We start from the raw sequence: 19,881 nt of genomic DNA, 5'->3' as shown, positions 1-19,881 counted from the left end.
GAGAGAGAATTAATATCACTATCAAACCTTTGTGACATTTATTTTGTATTTATTAATTTATTATTACTTTTCTCAAAGTGGCACCCGTGCTTCTCCTCCTTCCCCCCTGGATCATCACAACCACCTGTGAGGGAGGCCAGACAGTGGCTGCCCAAGGTCACCCAGGGCCTTCCACGGCTGAGAACAGATCTGAATGCTGGTCTCCCAGGTCCTAAACTGACACTCTAGCCCAGGAGGGGGGAACCTGCCTCAAGCTGAGGGCCTCATTACCTTCTGGGGCCCATGGTGTATTTTTAATCATTCTGTGTGTTAACAATACTGTGCAGCTGGTTTTCATGTTTTGTAAGCCACTCAGAAGTCATCTGGATCTGGGCATTAAGCTGTTAATAATAATAATAATAATAATAATAATAATAATACTATGTATATGCCAACAGCTACTCTGGGTGGCTTCCAACACATTAAACATCAAACACTAATAAATAATAATAATAATAATAATAATAATAATAATAATAATAGCAGCTTATTATTTATATAACTCACATTATATAACACACACACTCTTTCTCTCAATTTCTTGGCAAATTAAGTGCCACAACCCCGGTAATGAAAGAAGCCAAACTAGCCTTTTGCTGCTCCAAAAAGCACTTCTAACGAATCCATTGTTTTCTACTCTCTCTCCAAAATTTGAGCAAACACTCAAGAGCCTGTCCCTTCGGCAACCCTTGCCTGTTGGCTTCTGAGTGGGCACACAAAATGTATTTGCAAATATCTGAGAAGCCCACCAGTCAGAGTCACAAACAAGAAGACTAAATTCCGCAGCCTCCAATTAAATATAAAGTAAAATATATTCTGGATTCATTGACACCAATTGCTTTAAAAAACAGATAGATAAATAGATGTACATTTGTCCAGTCCACTTTATACCTGTGCGAAATTTTGGAAATGTCTATAGATTCTCTCGAGGAAACATATGGGATCACCACAACTTTTTTTAGATCTGGGAGTCCTGAAAGAAAGCAAAAATTCAATGGTTAAATGGAGAGAAATGACAGCCGTTTCCACTTTTAAAGTGTCTTCCTATAACCATAGTTTGCTCGACAGTGACCCAGACCACACGTTAAATATTACTGGAGTAGTAATGAATTTAGTTTCTCCTTTTCCGCCTCTCATGTCCTCTTCAGTGGAGAGTCCCTTGTTTGTTGAACCACAGTTTTCCCTGGTTTCAGAACTGGGAAACCGATTTCCACACTCCCTACCAACCATGATTGCCAGCTTGACCTAGTTTGCTGTTTCTCGACTCTTGATGTCACAGGGAACTCAGGTTTAACAAACCAGAAAATGTCTGCTGAAGCCAGACACGCAAGAGGGGCAAGGGAAGAAAAGTGGGGAGCACCTGTGATTAAGAACATAATAAAAGCCCTGCTGGATCAGACCAAAGGCTGAACTGTATGGGAAGCCAACATACAGGATGCAAGTGCAATAACTCTCCTCCGCTGCTACCTTGCAGCAACTGAAGATAGTCATGCCTGATCCCTTTCTAAAGCAATTTAAGTTGGTGGCCATCACCACATCTTGTGGAAATGATTCCACAGTTTAGGATCGCTCCTTCCCAATAGAGGAAATGGTTAATGTTATTTAGATTCTACGGGAGGCTTGTTGCTGCCAAGGGCACAAGCAGGCACTGCTCTGCATGCCCATCTGCTTTTGTGAAGCCCACATTCACCCCCTTGAGCTCCCCATGCTGGCTGGGCATTTGGCCGCGCAGCTCTAGGTGGTGTAAACCCCATAGGCTTCCCTTGTCACAGCCTGCCATGCACAGCTCTCCCAAGCTCTGACCCACCAGTGGGCCAAAGGACAAACCTGTCTAAGGTCTGCAGTCCAGGTGCTGAAGTCCGTCAACTCAGGCAAGGCATAAGAAACCAACCAGGCAGGGCCGGCTCAAGACGTTTTGCTGCCTGAGGCAAAGGACAAGATAGCACCCTCCCACAAGGCACATGCAGAAACCAACTGGATTGGCAGTTGAACCTTACCCCAATACTGGTGGCAGAAAAGTATATTTCCCTGTGCCTGAGGGCAGCCAGGTTGTGTAGGCAGCACAGGGCAGGCCCCAGGGCACTCACAGCTCTGTTCCCTTCCTGTCCTTCAGCATCTGCTGCCTGAAGCAGCTGCCTCACTCTGCCTCATCATAGGGCCGGCCCTGCAACTAGGACTTTAGCAGTGGTACCTATGCAGCCACTTTCAGGCACCAGAGGGCTGGGCAGTGTTGTATACCTCAGGCGCAAAGCTATTAATCTCCATTAATGAAGGGATGGAAGAGAGAAGCAATGCCCCAAATTCAACAATTCCCACAAGTGTGCAAAGCAGCCAGTACCCTTTACGACGTTCTGAAGCTTTTCCAAGTGATTGTGTTTTTTCCCGTTGTAAATGACAGCTTCAACAGAAAAGATCAACTTGGGCTGAATTTGGGAAAATCTGTCCAGCACACCCTGAAGGAGACAGACAGACATTAATACAGCCATTAACAGGAATAAGTGAGAACACTGGTTTCCCCCAGATTGCAAAATGCTGGGACTCTTTAAACATTATCCTTGTCGCAAAAGAACTATTTTCTTAGCCCTTTCAAATATAACATTAAAGCAGGAATAACTAACATGGCGCCCTCCACTTGTGGACTATAGATCCCATTCTCCTTCCCTGGTTTACAATGATGTGCATGAGCAACAGCTGATTTTCTCCCTCCTCTGCTGCCGTGCAAGGAGAAAATAAGAAGCCTTTGCTTCTGCTTTTAAAATAACAAGAGTTCCTTGCTACATACAAATGTGGATAAACCCTGGTTTGTTCAAAAGGAGAAAACTGTGGTTCATGGCAGCTTGTTTGAGCAGGCTGCTTAACCCAAGAGTAGCAAACAGGATGCCCTCCAGAGGCTGCCGGACTCCCAACTCCCTTTAGCCTCCGCCAGCCTGGTCAGTGGTGATGGGAGCTAGAGCCTGTCTCCTCCCCCTGGTTAAAAAGATCCAGGGCTGCTTCTAGGCCAGGGGGGCACAACCTGCGGCCCTCCGGAAGTTTCCCATGAGCCCCTGATCAGGATGAAGGGAGGTGTAGTCCAACAACACCTGGAGAGCCACAGGTTGTGCTCCCCTGTTCTGGCACCTAAAAAGTTCTATGGAGAAAGTTGAATTCACAGCCTCAGGCAGGGTGGGAAGAGGATGATTTTGTGCTTTGCTAAATACTGGTGCCGTGAAAAAGTGCCTCTCTTCTCGTTGAGCTAAAATAAAAATAAAATTGTGCAGCAGGAGGGGAAAACAAAGCACTGCAGAATTTGGGGGGGGGGGAGAGAAATTAGTCACCATAAATTATCTCCTTTAAGTTAGTTTCTTGAACTGCCTTTGGTTGATGAAAATGGGGTTATGCTGCCCCCCAGTGGCCAACTTCAAAAAGTAAAGAGTGTTTATATTATTTAATACTGTATAAATAATTTAGTCATACCTCTTCTTGCAAACGCTTCATGTTGCGTTTTTTCGGGTTAAGAAAGCGGCAAAGCCGGAAGTGTTTACTTCCTGGTTTCACTGCACAGTTCGCACATGCGCAGAAGCAAAAGCGCTTCATTGCGCTTCGCACATGCGCAGAAGCCACGCTCTTGCTGCGGACTTTTCGGGGTGCGAATGGTACCCTGGAACGGATCATGTCCACAACCAGAGGTACCACTGTAATACAAAAAATTCTGGCTGTAATTAAGATTACATTTCCCATCCAAAGTGTTCAGTGCAGCACATGTTATCTCATTTCTATCTCTCAGGGCTTTTGTGTGGTTGATTTTGTGTGGCAAAGGAAATGAGAGATTCAGGACTCCCACCTGGCAGGGATTGAAAGCCAGGCCTCCTCAAACCAAATTTTTTAAAAAGTGCTTTTTATTGAAGTTTGTGACAACACATAAGCACTCAAAACATAAACAAAAACAAAGGAAAAACAAACTAAAAAGAGAACACACACAAAAATAAGTTACAAACATATAACCATAAATCCTAAAGATCTTACAAACGGACTCGTGTTATCTCCTTTTCTGTTCCCAATCCTTATTCTGTTCTTACAGACTTCCTTCCTCCTCAATGCCGTTCTGATTTTTCTTTCTTGGTAAACTGCTTCTTTCTCACTTCATCATTACTATCTTTCTCCACTTGTAACCCTTATTTTATTTTGCAAAAATTACTCAAAGCAAGTCCAGGTTTTTATTTGAGGACACAGTTTTTAAAGACACTCTTTATACATTCCCCACTCTTTTTGGGATTTTAACTTGGACTGTCCCCTAATTGTGTCTGTCATTTTCACCAGCTCAAAATAATTGAATAATTTATCCTTTTTTAGTTGGTAATATATCACTTTTCCAATTTTTGGCAATTAATATTTTATGCCATGGTTGTGTATAAGAATATTTTCTTATTTTCATTTAAGATATCTGATTCTAGTATGTTCAATAAAAAGGGTTCTGGTCTCTCTATAAAAGTTTAAATATTTTTTTCAATTCTTCATACACCACATCACAGAAGTTCTTAATTTTTTTGCAGGACCCCTCCGCCTGATTACACCTCCAACACATTTTAGAGCTTGCTTTGTACATTTTGGATATCTTACTAGGTGTTATAAAGGTAAAGGTAAAGGTACCCCTGCCCGTACGGGCCAGTCTTGACAGACTCTGGGGTTGTGCGCCCATCTCACTTAAGAGGCCAGGGGCCAGCGCTGTCCGGAGACACTTCCGGGTCACGTGGCCAGCGTGACATCGCTGCTCTGGCGAGCCAGAGCTGCACACGGAAACGCCGTTTACCTTCCCGCTAGAAGGCGGTCCCTATTTATCTACTTGCACCCGGAGGTGCTTTCGAACTGCTAGGTTGGCAGGCGCTGGGACCGAGCAGCGGGAGCGCACCCCGCCGCAGGGATTCGAACCGCCGACCTTTCGATCGGCAAGTCCTAGGCGCTGAGGCTTTAACCCACAGCGCCACCTGCGTCCCTACTAGGTGTTATACAGCATCGGAAAAACATCTTTAAAAGATTTTCTTTTGAAGATTTTCTTTTAAAGCAGTGAATTTCCAATCTTTGTTCCATAACCTTTCCCAGGCCAATAATTGAATAATTTCCCCAAAATCCATTGCCCACTTGATCGTTACCTCTTTCATTTGTTCATCAAGAGGAATCCATACATTTTAGAAATTACTTTCCTCTTATTCTGTATTAATTCTTTTATCTATCATTGACTCTTCTTTTGCAAAACCTCTTTTTTATCTAATTTGAATATTTCATTTAGTTGATGGTATTGAATCCATCCTGTCATAATCTTTCAGTTCCTCATAATCTTTCAGTTTCAATTTGTTACCTTTTTCCTCTAACAGGTCTTTATACATAGCCCAGGTTGTTTCCATATTTTTCCTCTTGACTGCTAAGGCCCTCAAAGGCGATAGCCACCAAAGGGTTTTAGGTTTTACTAAATCTTTGTATCTTTCCCACACTTTAAAGGTTTCCTTATAATATGGATAAGGAAGCCTCTATTGACTTTCACCTTTTCATAACCCAACTACGCATGCCACTCATAGCAATTGTCAAAACCTTCTAAATCCAATAGGCCAGCATTTTCCAATGTTATCCGTTCCTTTAACCAATTTAGACAGGCTGAATCATAATACGTGGTACCTCGGGTTAAGAACATAATTCGTTCTGGAGGTCCATTCTTAACCTGAAACTGTTCTTAACCTGAAGACCACTTTAGCTAATGGGGCCTCCCGCTGCTGCGCGATTTCTGTTCTCACCCTGAAGCAAAGTTCTTAACCCGAGGTACTAATTCTAGGTTAGCGGAGTCTGTAACCTGAAGCGTATGCAACCTGAGGTACCACTGCACAATTTCAAATCAGGTAATGCCATTCCCCCTCTGTTTTTACTATCTATTAGTAGTTTGTGTTTAACTCTCAGTTTTTTATATTGCAAATAAATCTTGATAGGTCTTTTTGCCAGCTTTTAAAGCATCCCAATCACTAGTATCATTTTAAATAAGAACATCATCTTGCAAAGTACATTCATCTTTACTGCTGAGATTCTACCGTGGAATGATAATTTCAACCTGTCCCAAATTTCCAACTATCGTACTTTTTAATTTATTTCCAAATTTTTGAATAATTGTCATTGAAAAAAATACTGTTTTTGTTTGTTAGCCAGATTCCCAGATATTTAACCTTATTTTCTATCGTTAATCCTGAATTTATTTGTAATTCTTTTTTTTCTTTTTTTTGGCTAACATATTGCTTTTATTTTTTTCCTTTAAAATCCTGCCACTTTCGCAAATTCAACATTTTTTTCTAATATTTTTTGTATACTTTCTTCTGGATTTTCTGCAATTATTATCAAATCATCTGCAAAGGCCTTTATTTTAAAATAAAATAAAACAACAAATTCATCACTTTTGGACCAGTGTAGCAGAGTGCCGGTTGGGAACAGAAGATGACGATGATCACCCTCTGTTATTCACTGCATGTGCTGGTCACTTTATGCAGAAATAAAAGTCTCAAAGTGACCTAACCTCAAGTTAAAATACAAGCAAGCAAAATTAACTAAGAGGCAAATTAAAAATAAAAGACCTGCCCTCAGCACTCTTATGGGTGAGCAGTACAGCAGATTTAACCACCAAAAGTTTGGCAAAATAAAAATGTCTCAGACTGGCACCTAAAAGCTGGTCACGACAGCACCAGGTGCCTTTCCCCGGGAGCAGCATTCCGGAAGGGGCGACGGTTCCTCGGAACAAGAGCTGCAAGGAGTTACTTACGTTGATGCCAAAGTCCGGCGACGTTGCGCTCCAGATGGCGCCAATGCTCGCTGCGGCCAACATTGCTTCTACTGCATGGATGCCGTTGGGCAAGTAGCCTAGGAGAGGTTTAGGAGTTGCAGTGGTTACAACACTGGAGGAAGCCTGCGCCCAGGAGGCATGACGGCAAGCAAGCCCCCATTCAAGGAAGCCCATCGTGCTAGAACACTTCTTGTCATTTCTCCAGCTTGGTGAATCAGATTCCCCCACGTGCAGCCGGTGGGCAGGAGGGGGAGCCAAGGCGGCGTGTGAAACCCAGAGCTCCAGCAAGGGATCTTGGCCAATGTTTGTCAAGCAAGAGGCAGGTTGGCCCAAGAGGCGCAGATCCCAAGCTTTTCCTCTCCTCCTCCCCTCCTTCCACAGCCTAGCCCTGCACCTCAAACAGCATAGCATGCAAAAAGGCCACAGATTAAAGGCAGATCATCTGCTTTACATGCAGAAGGTTCCAGGTTCAATCCCTGGTATCTCTAAGAAGGGCTGGGAATGTCCTTCCACCCAAAACCCTGGAGAGCGGCTGCCAGTCAGTGTGGACAATATTGAGGGAATTTAGCAAAGGATGCTTGTTTTCCAGTCATTCATTTCTGAGCTGCACCATTAAGTTTCATTTTATTGTTGTAATTTCAGTCGCTTTAATATTGCGTGAATAAATAACTGCAAAATATGCTACCTGGCCAAGTTCAAGGTGTTGCTATGGATATATAAAGCCCTTAATGGCTTAGGAGGGACGCGGGTGGCGCTGTGGGTTTAACCACAGAGCCTAGGACTTGCTGATCAGAAGGTCGGCGGTTCAAATCCCCGCAACAGGGTGAGCTCCCGTTGCTCGGTCCCTGCTCCTGCCAACCTAGCAGTTCGAAAGCACGTCAAAGTGCAAGTAGATAAATAGGTACCGCTCCGGTGGGAAGGTAAACAGCGTTTCCGTGCGCTGCTCTGGTTTGCCAGAAGCGGCTTAGTCATGCTGGCCACATGACCAGGAAGCTGTACGCTGGCTCCCTTGGCCAATAAAGCGAGATGAGCGCCGCAACCCCAGAGTCGGTCACGACTGGACCTAATGGACCTTTAGCTTTACCTAATAACTTAGGGCCAGTTTACTCCCGGGATCACCTCTTATGTGCCTGTTCTACCACCTCTATCTGAGGAACTTTCACTTTTGCCAGGGCGACAGGTGCTCATCTTGCTTTTTGCAAGGAGTCATTTCTTTAACGTGGCAGACCCTGAGCTCTGGAACTTCCAAGCTGGTAAAATGCGGTCTTGACTATGCTACCACTCAGTGGATTTGTAACTGGCTGACTGACCGAACCCAAAGGGTGCTCATCAATGGTTCCCCTTCATCCTGGAGAAGAGTGACTAGTGGGGTGCCACAGGGTTCTGTCTTGGGCCCGGTCTTATTCAACATCTTTATCAACGACTTGGATGATGGACTCAAGGGCATCCTGATCAAATTTGCAGATGACACCAAACTGGGAGGGGTGGCTAACACCCCAGAGGACAGGATCACACTTCAAAACGACCTTGACAGATTAGAGAACTGGGCCAAAACAAACAAGATGAATTTTAACAGGGAGAAATGTAAAGTATTGCACTTGGGCAAAAAAAAGGAGAGGCACAAATACAAGATGGGTGACACCTGGCTTGAGAGTAGTACATGTGAAAAGGATCTAGGAGTCTTGGTTGACCACAAACTTGACATGAGCCAACAGTGTGATGCGGCAGCTAAAAAAGCCAATGCAATTCTGGGCTGCATCAATAGAGTATAGCATCTAGATCAAGGGAAGTAATAGTGCCACTGTACTCTGCTCTGGTCAGACCTCACCTGAAGTACTGTGTCCAGTTCTGGGCACCACAGTTCAAGAAGGACACTGACAAACTGGAACGTGTCCAGAGGAGGGCAACCAAAATGGTCAAAGGCCTGGAAACGATGCCTTATGAGGAACGGCTAAGGGAGCTGGGCATGTTTAGCCTGGAGAAGAGGAGGTTAAGGGGTGATATGATAGCCATGTTCAAATATATAAAAGGATGTCACATAGAGGAGGGAGAAAGGTTGTTTTCTGCTGCTCCAGAGAAGCGGACACGGAGCAATGGATCCAAACTACAGGAAAGAAGATTCCACCTAAACATTAGGAAGAACTTCCTGACAGTAAGAGCTGTTTGACAGTGGAATTTGCTGCCAAGGAGTGTGGTGGAGTCTCCTTCTTTGGAGGTCTTTAAGCAGAGGCTTGACAACCATATGTCAGGAGTGCTCTGATGGTGTTTCCTGCTTGGCAGGGGGTTGGACTCGATGGCCCTTGTGGTCTCTTCCAACTCTATGATTCTATGATTCTAACTCCCTGCCTATTGGAATTAGGCAGGCATCGTCCCTGTACTGTTTTAGATGCCTGCTGAAAGTTTCTGTTCAGTGGGCCTATCCAGACCCACAATTTGGTTACATGTGGTTTTAAAGTTGTTATGGTTTACTCTGTTTAATTGTTCTTAAGTGGTCTTGGGTACCTATTTTTGTTTTAAATATGTTTATTTTACTTTATTTTTAATGGTACTGTATTGCTCACAGATGCATTTACCGCCCCAGACTCCTTAGGGAAGAGGGCAGGATACAAATTTAATAAATAAAATAGTATTTAGTGTACATGGTTCTCCCACTCCCCACACAACAACCCTGTGAGGTAGGTTAGGCCGAGAGACGGTGATAATAAACCAACAAATATATTGGTTTTAGAAGGAAGTGGGGGTTGTGGGCAAATTTATGCAGTTTTGCAAGTCAGTTCATAATTCCATTTTTGGGCTAGTTGAATTAGGTGGAAAGTAGAAATCTGTCTTACACCAAGTAATTCAACACCCTGAGTGAGGACAAAATCTGGGGTGGGTGGGTGTGCGCCAATATTTCTTATTTTCACAGTAATTCCTTTTAGTACAGTTGCTTTCTAGCGGGGGAGAAAATGGGAAAGTACCGTTTCCTGCACTTCCAGTTTAAAGTTCAATCGCCAAACCAGTTGCACAGTGAATTCATTTGCAGGACTTCCTTTTGTGAGATTTCAGGCATTGGCAAAATTGCTGCCTAGAGCAGGAAGAGACTGCATTCAGTGAGGGTATGTGTTGTGCTTAAGGGGTAAATATGCAACAAAACATGTTCTTTCAGGCCCCAAGGTACATTTAAACACTTCTATAATCTGGGGAATTAGCCTCATTGGGGAGGAAGTGGAGCTGGTAGGCACGAGAATCCCCTTTCCAGCGCCTGCTTTTTAGTGTGTCTTGTCAGGCCCGCAACTGCACAGCTTCAGCAATACAGGTTGGAAGTGGCCTCAAGAGTTTGGAAAGTTGTGCACACGGCTGAATGGGCGAGGTCTTTGAAACGGTGCCCCTGAACGCTTGATGCAGATGTTGCAGAAGGGGTACGTTTGACACTACACAGCCACCAGCGTCCCATATACCATGTGGAGAGGATGCATACAAAGCAAATCCTGAATGATGATTGTCAACATCTGTGTATGGTGTTAATAATAACTCATGCTCTTTTCATGCTCAAATGGTACTCTAAAAGGGTTTTGGGAGGGGCTTGGATCTTATTGGTGGGGTTGAGAAATAAAATATTGATAAAATAATATTTCACGCCACAAGAGACACCTGGGACTTCCTGCCTGCCAAGCTCCTGTGGGCCCCTCTCCTCCTACTCCCTGCCACCCCACCAACACGCAGGGCAGGGCAGTGGAGTCTGGTGTTACTTTGGCTCAGCCCCAGTCACTCCTGGCGCTCTCTCCCTCTGGGCCAGTAAGCAGCAGGGCAAGAGGCTCTGGGGGCCAGGAGGATGCCCCTTGCTGAGGGATCAGGCCCCACTCAGCGCCCGATGGTGCCAACCCCCGTTGCTGGCCCTAGAGCACACTGAGTACACTTCTGGACAACCTGTTTGTTGACTCTCCATCTTTACCGGGGAAATCAGATGCAAGATGTTGCTTTATATCAATTCAGAACAAAGGTCCCTGTAGCTTAGCAATGCCTACACAGACTGGCAGTGGCTGTCCAAGGTTTCAGGCTGGGCTCTCTCCCAGCCCTGCCTAGAGATGCTGCTGGGGAAAGCACTGGGAACATTCGGCAAAGCAGCTTCTCTGCCACTCAGCCGTGACCCTCTGGCTATTTAAGAAGCAGCCACTCTTCTTAGTTTCCAGGAAGGTTAAACAACGTTGCATCAGAGCAAGTGTCACCCCACACTCCCAAATGCATTCCTCCATATATATATTTTTTGGGGGGTTGCTGCTGAAGACCTCCCAGTCAACTATAATTGTGCAGCCTGAATTTGCCAGTATGTGACAGAATCCCACCCCAAAATAGCAGTGGTCTGGAATCGCTTGCGGCCGACAGCATTTATAGGCAGCATTTGATGCAGTTTCCCATGCAAGAGAAAAGACCTCCTCTTCTCATAAAAGGTGTACTCATTAAAACCTGACCAAAGCTGCAATAAGATGGGTATCTTATGGATTCTGTGCCATCCCGTAAAAGAGGTTACACAATGATGTTCTCAGGATAACATCTCCAACTTACCATTTCCCTAAAAGTTACCGTATTGGTCTGAATATAAGCCTCATTTCCCCCCCAAATTCTGACTGTGAAAAGTTAAAGTGCGGATTATATTCGCGACCTTACAGTATGCAGCCAGGAGCGTGGGGCAAACAGCACCAGGAGTGCGGCAAAGTGGCGCCAGCCCTGTGCATAGTCCCTCATCCTCTCCCCCAAGGCTGGGAAGGGAGAGAGGAAGGAAGGGGAAAGGCCGCCGGCAACGCAGCGTCCCCCCCCCCCCAGTACGCAGTCAGGAGCAGCGAGGAATAGAGCAGCTTATATTTTTTTGGGGGGGTCGTCTTTTTCTCTCCCCCACCCTCCAATTTTAAAGGTGCGGTTTATATTCAGGTGTGACTTATACTCGGGCCAATAGGGTATTTCTGTTTTACTATATGCAAACGCATATCTGTCCCAAACAAAAGCAAGTTTGAGAAGACAGCTGAAGGCGTTTTCTGAATACTGTTTAAAAGCACACCTTATGGTGAATTAAGGCATGGTAATGATATAGACCCCCCAAAATGGTATTTGGGTGAATGGCTCATTGAACTTGTAGGTTTTTAAACTCTTTGGGTGGAGCTTTCCAGTCATCTGGAACAGGGTCAACTGAACAAGAAACGTGATAGAAAAAGCTATGCAGAGTACTAAAATGTTAACACAACTTGCACACTAATCCAACTACTGTAGCGGTAAAAATGCAAACCAACGTTTCAGGCAATTACTTGCATTTAAGTTATGAATTTCTGTATGGAGATTTCTCTGTGTTAAGGTAATTGGCAAGATTGCTGGAGGTCCAGTACTTTGCATTCCAGATCTAGGGCCCCCTCCCCACAAAAGGCACTAGGCAAAATAATGTAACCCCACCCCAGTTGTGAATCTGAACGATTAATAAACTTGACCTGGGGGTCCAGACTGAAAGGGTCCCAAGTCATTCAGCCGACCTCCCACCCCACATCAGGACCAAGTTTAGAGCTTGGTCAGAGGATAAGTGGATCCTGAGAGCACTTGTGCCTGCCATGATACTTATACTTCAAGATTAGAGGGATAAACACCCACCATCCATTTCTGAATGGTGCTTGGATATTTATTTGGACACATGGTCTCTGTATGATTCGATTCAATTCAGTTGGATTGGATCAGGGGTCAGCAAACTTTTTCAGCAGGAGGCCGGTCCACTGTCCCTCAGACCTTGTGGGGGGCCAAACTATATTTTTTTGGGGGGGGATGAACGAAATCTATGCCTCACAAATAACCCAGAGATGCATTTTAAATAAAAGGACACATTCTACTCATGTAAAAACATGCTGATTCCCGGACCATCCGCAGGCCGGATTAAAAAGGCAATTGGGCCACATCCGGCCCCCGGGCCTTAGTCTGCCTACCCATCGATTGGACTGACAGGTCATTGTTGATGTGACATAAAACAGTTTCTTTTTTCTTTCAGTAATATTGGGAATTAAAAATAATGTGTCTTAAGAAGGAGGAGGAGACAAGTTGCAAAACCTTTTCTGCGCAATCAGAGAGCACTGTGCAACTGCGCTCCTTTTCACCCACCTGCATTGCTCAAGAAGTGTTGCGAGGGAGGCAGGTAACAGCAGAAATGCTTGCAGCACTGGGGCATCGAAAGCCACGTTGCCTCACACGACACAGGACATTTAAGCTGGCTTTTGCAACAGGCATGCCAGCACCCCAGGTAGAACAAGGGACAAGATGGTGACGCAACCTTCGCCTTCCCTGGTGTTCATATGCTGCTTGGAGTCAGGTCCCAGGTTCTGATATTAGTTTACAAAACCCTTTGTAACTTGGGTCCAGGATACCTTAGGGACCGCCTGATGCCATCTATCCCTACCTGATCACCTAGTCGTCACGGGAGCCACCGTTAGTGGTCCCCCATGGCTCAGATGCAAGGCTCAAAATCCACCGGAGCCATGCATTCAATGCTGCGTGTCCAGTTTTAATGAGCTGTATTTTAATGAGCTGAACTGAGTGGGTCATTATGAGGCATGAGGGTGTGGAGAATGCGTGTATGAACTTAACAGCACTTAGTTTAATTTTTGGCTGCTATTTTGTTAATATTGTTTTATGGATTATAAACACTGCCTTGATTTGTTAATCAGATAATATGACTTGCTTTAATTATGCTGTTTCACTTATTTTTTAGTCATTGCTTTGTTAACAGAGTAATTGTTTCATGGATGATTTGTTAATTATTCTATATGATTTATGCTGTATTTGTGATGTTTATTACATGTTCTAGCTTGTTATTATTATTTATTGTTTGTAAGCCACTTTTGGATTCATTTGAATGAAAATAAATGTAATAAATCAAAATCAAATCAATTTTTTGGAACTCTCTTCCAGTTGATCTCAGACAGCTTCCCCTCCCTGTTGAAATTCCAGCACCTACTGAATATTTTTTTAAAAATCCAGCAGACATTCTAACTGAAATCTGATTTTATAGTTTTAACAGATTTTTGCCCTTTTCTGCATTGCATCTTCTTGGAGATGGTTGTAATTAAGAGGCATATTAATTTCTTAGATAACCCAAACAAACATCTGGAGGACACCAGCTAGGCAGAGGCACATCTGTAAGAGGCTACTGTGATGCTTTGAGCTCTGCCAAAGGGCTATTTTGGGGTTTCTTCTGCAAACTTAGGGATTCATCCAACTTTGCTGATACCTCCCTGCTGCATGTGGATGGTGCTGTTTTGGCTACATAAGGTTTAGCACACAGAGGCTGAGGCTGTTATTCGTATATTATACAGCAAAGACCTTTCTTTGTGGTCCTCCACATGTTGCTGCACTACAACTCCCATAATCCGCAATCCACTAGGCATGCTGACTGGGGCAAATGGGAGTGGGGAGTCCAGTTGCATCTAGTGGGCCACAGGTTCCTCAATCCCTGCTGTATAGGATAATAAACAAATGCAGCTGTAATGGTTTTAGTTTCCACGCTTCAAAAAAGGAGGGAGTGGGGCAGGAGAGAAAGGGTGCCTATTCTGAGAATTGCATAAGATGAAAGTTAAGAGTCGGCAAGACTTTTAGTTGATCTTTGTAACCCAGTCAACAGTCCTGTTTCATGATGAGAAATTTTGGAAGTGCAGACAGATTTGTATGGTCCCTGGCCTTGTCAAGAGGGGTCAGGTTCTGATGCAAAGAACATGGCAGGCAGCAAAAGACTGTGATTTGTCAAATCATCACTATCTTCCTCTATTGCAGGGATGGGGAACTGGTGGTCCTGCAGATACTGCTGGACCACAACTCCCATCAGCCCCCAAGCACTGCCCACACCGGCTGGGGCTGATGGGAGTTGGAGTTCGTTAAACATCTAGAGAGCTGCAGATGCTGCATCACTGCTCCATGCTGGTTTCACTCTTTTCCCCTCTGGAGCTGGAAGTCTGGGAACCCTCCAAGAGCCAGGGCTCCAAGATTTCACTTTATCCCAAGATAAACACAAGGCATAAAAGGTTCCTTCATATGAATGTATGCACAAAATCAGGGGGGCCTGCGGCTTAGCATCCCAGGTACCCAGCCTCTGTTTACCTAGAGGATGGGCATTTGAAAAGGGAGGCTGACTCACCGACAACTCTGTCTCCTGTTTGCACACCCATCTTCCTCATGGCTGCTGCGAAGAGAGCGACCTGCTGCCTCAGCTCTTCAAAAGTCACCTTCACGATCTCCTCCTTGCCTTCCTCTGTGGAAGGAGAAGGGGAAAGTTGGAAGGAGGCAAGCCCCATCATTAGCAAGTTTACATTAGGATGCAAAGAACACCAGGCGGGCGGGCGGGAGGCCATTGCAAGGAAAGAGTTTTCTTTTGCAAGACTTGGGCAGTGTCCAATGGGCAGCTGCAAAAGGCTGCCAGGGAGGTGCAGTGGTTAGAGCGCCGGTCTAGAAACAGAAGAGGGTAGTCACTGATTGTCTCACCACCCACGGATTTGTCTACTCCCACTTTTAAAGAAGTCTAATTTAGTGGCCATGGCATCACCTTGCAGAAATGATTTCCCTAGTTTGGGATTGCTCCTTCTCACTTGAACAAACTGAAAATATTATCTAGTTTACCTAAGAAACTGCCTTGTGCCCAGAAAGGACATTGGTCTATCTAGCTCAGTATTGTCTACACCAACTGGCAGCAGCTCTCCTGGGCTTCAGTCCCTCCCAGCCCCACCTGGAGATGCCAGACCACACTGGTGGGGCAGGAGAGGAGGGCATGGGTGGCAGGAAGATTCAAGGACAATAAAAGAAAGATTTAAGCATTTCAGTGTAGGGTAGTCAGGACTTTTTTTTCAGCTGGAGGTCACCAGAGCTGAACTCCAGAACCTCTCAGGTGGGCACCATTGCCATTCTAAGAGAACAAGGGAGAAGTTCATGGTGAGCTCTGGCACCCCTTTTTCTAGAAAAATAGCACTGAGTGTAGTATAGCACAGTATCAAAATAATTATACCGTTTAGTACAGTATAGTACAGTACAGCAGTGGCTTTCAGTCAGTGTGCTGTGGCACCCTGGGGTGCCCTGAATGATGGCCAGGGGTGCTGTGGGCAATGCTGGCCTCTGCCCCTCTTTCCTTTCCTCCCTCGCTTCTCTGCCTCCCCAAGGCTTGCACAGCTGCTTGTTGCAGCAGCCCTGGCTACAGGCTCCCCAGGTGAATGGTGCCTCTGGGGCTGGCCAGGGGGTGCTGATTGCCAGGAGCTGAGGCAGCCTTGGAGTAAGCAAGCAAGCGGACGAGGGAGCCCAGCCAGCCATTCTGCCAGCCCTTGTTGGGAATGGACAGACTAGTGGGAGGCCGGGCAGGCAGGCTCTGCACTGGTCTTTCTTGTGCTTGCTGTGTGCAAGGCCTGCCTGGGAGCCTTTCCACCTTGCAAGCCCAGCAGTGCCCGCTGCTGCCTCCCAAGGTAAGGTGCTGGCCTCGTGTTCACTTTTGGCCAGTCTCTGTTAGGCCACTACGGCTGGGGGCATCCTCTTCCCAGGCCCCTGTGGGGCAGTGTGAGGAGGCCTCTCTTTGGGGGAGAGGGGGGCAGCTCAGAGACCAGGGATGGCGGCAGCGGCTACCTGGAGGACTCCCAAGGAGAGGAGGGGAGGCTGAGGGAACCCTCCACAAGGGAGGGTGTTTGAAAAAGGGTGAGAGGCTGCCAGCTCTGCTGGCAAAGGGTGACCTAACTGGGCTCCTGGGCTTGAATGATGGTCGGGGTGCTGATCCCACAGCATGCCGCAGAAAGGATGTAGTTGGTCAAGGGAGCCATGGACTCAAAAAGGTTGGAAACCTCTGCAGTACAGTATAGCATCAAAGTATTTTTTTTTATTTGCAGAATAAAAGAGATACATTGGCCAGGTCTACTCTGGTTTTGGCAGCCATTACACCAGCCAGAGTGCAGTAAGGAAGGAGTTGGGAGAGTGGTGACCTTGCATGGGCCCTTGGACCCCAGCTCCCTCCAGCTCAGAGGGCAGGCTGGGAAAGGCTGCGAGGGGCTGAGGTGAAAGCGCCTCAGCTCCCATGGTCAGGGCTGCTGCACTTTCACCCGGCACCTCACCGGCTGGGGCCAATGCAGCTTTTTTCAACAGTGCGGTTTATTGCCATGATGTTGAAAACCCAACACTGCCCAGCCCTATTCTGGGCAGCTTCCAACACATATAAAAACATAATAAAACAGCAAACACTAAAACTTCCCTATACAAGGCTTCCTTCAGGTGTCTTCTAAAAGTTGCATAGTTATTTATCTCCTTGACATCTCCTGGATGATCTCCTTCATCTCCTGGATGATGTGGGTGGAGATGCTCCTTCTGCTACAAAGGGCCAAGGCCATTTAGGGCTTTAAAGGTCAGCAGCAACACTCTGAATAGTGCTTGGAAACCTTCTGAGATAGCCCATTCCACTGCCAAACAGATGAAATACAGCTCCCACCCTCCCTGACCACTGGCCACGCTGACCAGGGCGGGCAGAAACCCCTGGAGGGTCACAGCTTCCACACGCTCAGCCCCAAAGCCCAGCACAAGCTGCTGTTCTAACCACAAGAAGGACAGAGCACCAGGAGTGCTACAAAAACCTTGGTTGTGCAGCATTTCAAAGGAAGTGGTGGAAGCTGCTGCAGGTCTCCAGCTTTCCCAAAAAAGGGTCTCAAAACACTTGGCAAGGACCGTCACTGGTCCTTCTGGGTGCCAGACTGCTTAAGCCCTGCTCCGACATTAAACCTGGAGCTATAAAAACCCCACGCCAGCTTAGCCCTTAAATCTCCTTAAGCAGAATAAAGAACCAGGAGGTGGAGGAGGAGGGGAACGACGCAGCCTAGCGATACACCCCTGCATCTTGCACACTTCGAGGAGGGATGGTACATCTGGCATCAAAGAGAGCCTGTGGGGAAATCCTGTTACCCGCTCATGATGCAAATCTGTACACACCCAGCTCCTTTAGCAAAGCTCCCAGTTTCCCCTGCCTCTACACAGCACACTTAAAGCACATGGCTACCTGTCACAACCCCACCCAGTAATCCTGGGAACTGTAGCTTGTTACAGGTGGTGTGAGGGGTCAACCACAGTTCCCAGGATCCTTTGGGGGGAAGCCGCATGCTTTAAGTGTGTGATGCGGAGATGACCCAAGTCCCACAAGGCTGCGTGACTCCACCTACCACCCCAGGAAGTACAGTCTCCTGCTCCCACTGGGCTCCTGAGCCAGCAGGGAGAATTGCCAGCAGCAGCACCAATAGGGTGGCAACCAAAGTAGCATCCAGGACCAGCCCAAGTTCAGAGTCCAATACTAAAGGTCAGGCAAGAGGCAGAACAGTCCACAGTCAGGGTCCAAGCTAGTGACCAAAACAGAGGACTGGGCATTTCTCCAGATGGGGCGGGTTTCCACCTTCCCTCTGGCTTGGGACCCATTTGGCCTTGATGTCAGAAGCCCAACCCATCCTGGCTGGGGGTGGTCCCTCATGGGCCTCGTCAGAGGATCCCAGCTCCTCACCCCCAGGTGGCACCTGTCCTAGCCTGCTTGGTCTTTCTCTCAGGAGAACCCCCCTAGCTGAGACATGACATATGGCCTGACTGCCACCAATTGCCCCTGTGAAGTAGGATCGCTGAGTTGGAAGGCTCCTCAAAGGCCATCTAGACCAAGCCCCCGTGCAGAAAGGCCACCGTCCCGCAGCAACCTTGGTAAGTGGTCATCTGCTGGGCTACAACCCTTAAAAGATTCGGAACTGGCGTTCCTAGGCAGGTTTCATGGGATTATTTGCAAGTCTGCATTAAGATGAAGACTCAACCAAAAAACCTGTTGCCATACGTGATGGGTTAATGGCAGCCTTCGCCAACCTGATGTGCCCTCCATTGCGCAGCTGGAACTGGTGGGAGCCAGAGTTCAGCAGCACCTGAAGGGCACCAGGCCGAGAAACACAGAGTTACAGGAAGGAAAAAGGAAGCAGTGCCCCCAAGAAAGTGTGGGAACTAGGAGTTCTGCAAACAGGCTGGTTACTTAAGACAACCAGTCTCCAGCAGGTGGGAGAAAAAGCCCCGAGGGGAGAGCAGGTTAGGCAAAGGGCTGCCTGACAAACTAGTTTGGGACGATTGCAATCTCTCTACAAAGCCTGCAGGGCAGGAAAGAGTCCCTATGGCAGTAGGCAGAAGCGTTTGGCAACAAGGGGAAGCCCAGAGCAAGTCTGCCCAACAGACACACTGCCAGGCTAATCAATATACCCCCCCCCAAAAAAATTGGCCTGATTATTTCAACACTCCACAAAATGGGCTGCAAGTCAAGCAGATAAAAAGAGAGAGAAAAGGGAGTACAAATTCAACTAAGAAGAGTCTTCCAGAGGCAAAAATTACAGTGGTACCTCGGGTTAAGAACTTAATTCGTTCTGGAGGTCCATTCTTAACCTGAAACTGTTCTTAACCTGAAGCACCACTTTAGTTAATGGGGCCTCCTGCTGCGCTGCGCCTCCACCGCACAATTTCTGTTCTCATCCTGAAGCAAAGTTCTTAACCCGAGGTACTATTTCTGGGTTAGCGGAGTCTGTAACCTGAAGCATCTGTAACCTGAAGCGCCTGTAACCCGAGGTACCACTGTATAGAAAGAAGTGTTTTGCAATGAAGAGAAATATTGGTAGAAGCACAAGGTTGACGGCTGCAAGTGATACTTCTCTGGCTGACTGTTGCTAATGTGTAGTTTACTGTTCTTTAATTGTATGAATGTGCGTGTTATTATAAATAAAGCACAGTAAAACGACAGGAGCAGAAAAGAGAGAGAGAGAGAGAAGAATCACAGGTGTCACAAGAGCAAAGATTCGCAATGACTACTTACGTGCAGCATAGAGTGCAATTTTATCGTTTTCTTTGTGCTTTAAGAGGTTTTCTGCATAGTTCAACCTGCTGCCTTTAAACCACTCTGGAACATCTGCAATGCCCTTGGAAGGATCAATCACCTGGTGGAAAAAAGGCCGGACATCCTTAGGAAAGAAGAGCTTCATGGTCCTATCTGCTCCTGGGGTGGAGAATAGTTCCCACACTCCAAAATCCAG

The 19,881-nt window shown here is 46.4% G+C and overlaps 1 protein-coding gene across 1 annotated transcript in view; it reads right to left on the bottom strand.

Moving 5' to 3' along the window:
• The window catches only part of AACS (acetoacetyl-CoA synthetase), a 59,428-nt gene that overhangs the window by 30,143 nt on the left and 9,404 nt on the right, over positions 1–19,881 (bottom strand). Inside the window, exons 3-7 of the mRNA XM_081892901.1 lie at positions 19,665–19,785; positions 14,967–15,080; positions 6,809–6,906; positions 2,378–2,492; positions 931–1,012 (exon numbers count right to left, since the gene is read on the bottom strand). Coding sequence (XP_081749027.1) covers positions 931–1,012; positions 2,378–2,492; positions 6,809–6,906; positions 14,967–15,080; positions 19,665–19,785 — 530 coding nt within the window. The remainder of the gene's footprint in view (positions 1–930; positions 1,013–2,377; positions 2,493–6,808; positions 6,907–14,966; positions 15,081–19,664; positions 19,786–19,881) is intronic.

This window comes from Podarcis melisellensis, assembly GCF_964234715.1.
Source record: "Podarcis melisellensis genome assembly, chromosome: 16".
In the NCBI taxonomy this organism is placed as follows: domain Eukaryota; kingdom Metazoa; phylum Chordata; class Lepidosauria; order Squamata; family Lacertidae; genus Podarcis; species Podarcis melisellensis.
Note: the sequence above shows the minus strand (reverse complement) of the source record. Positions and strands in the feature narration are given on the sequence as shown.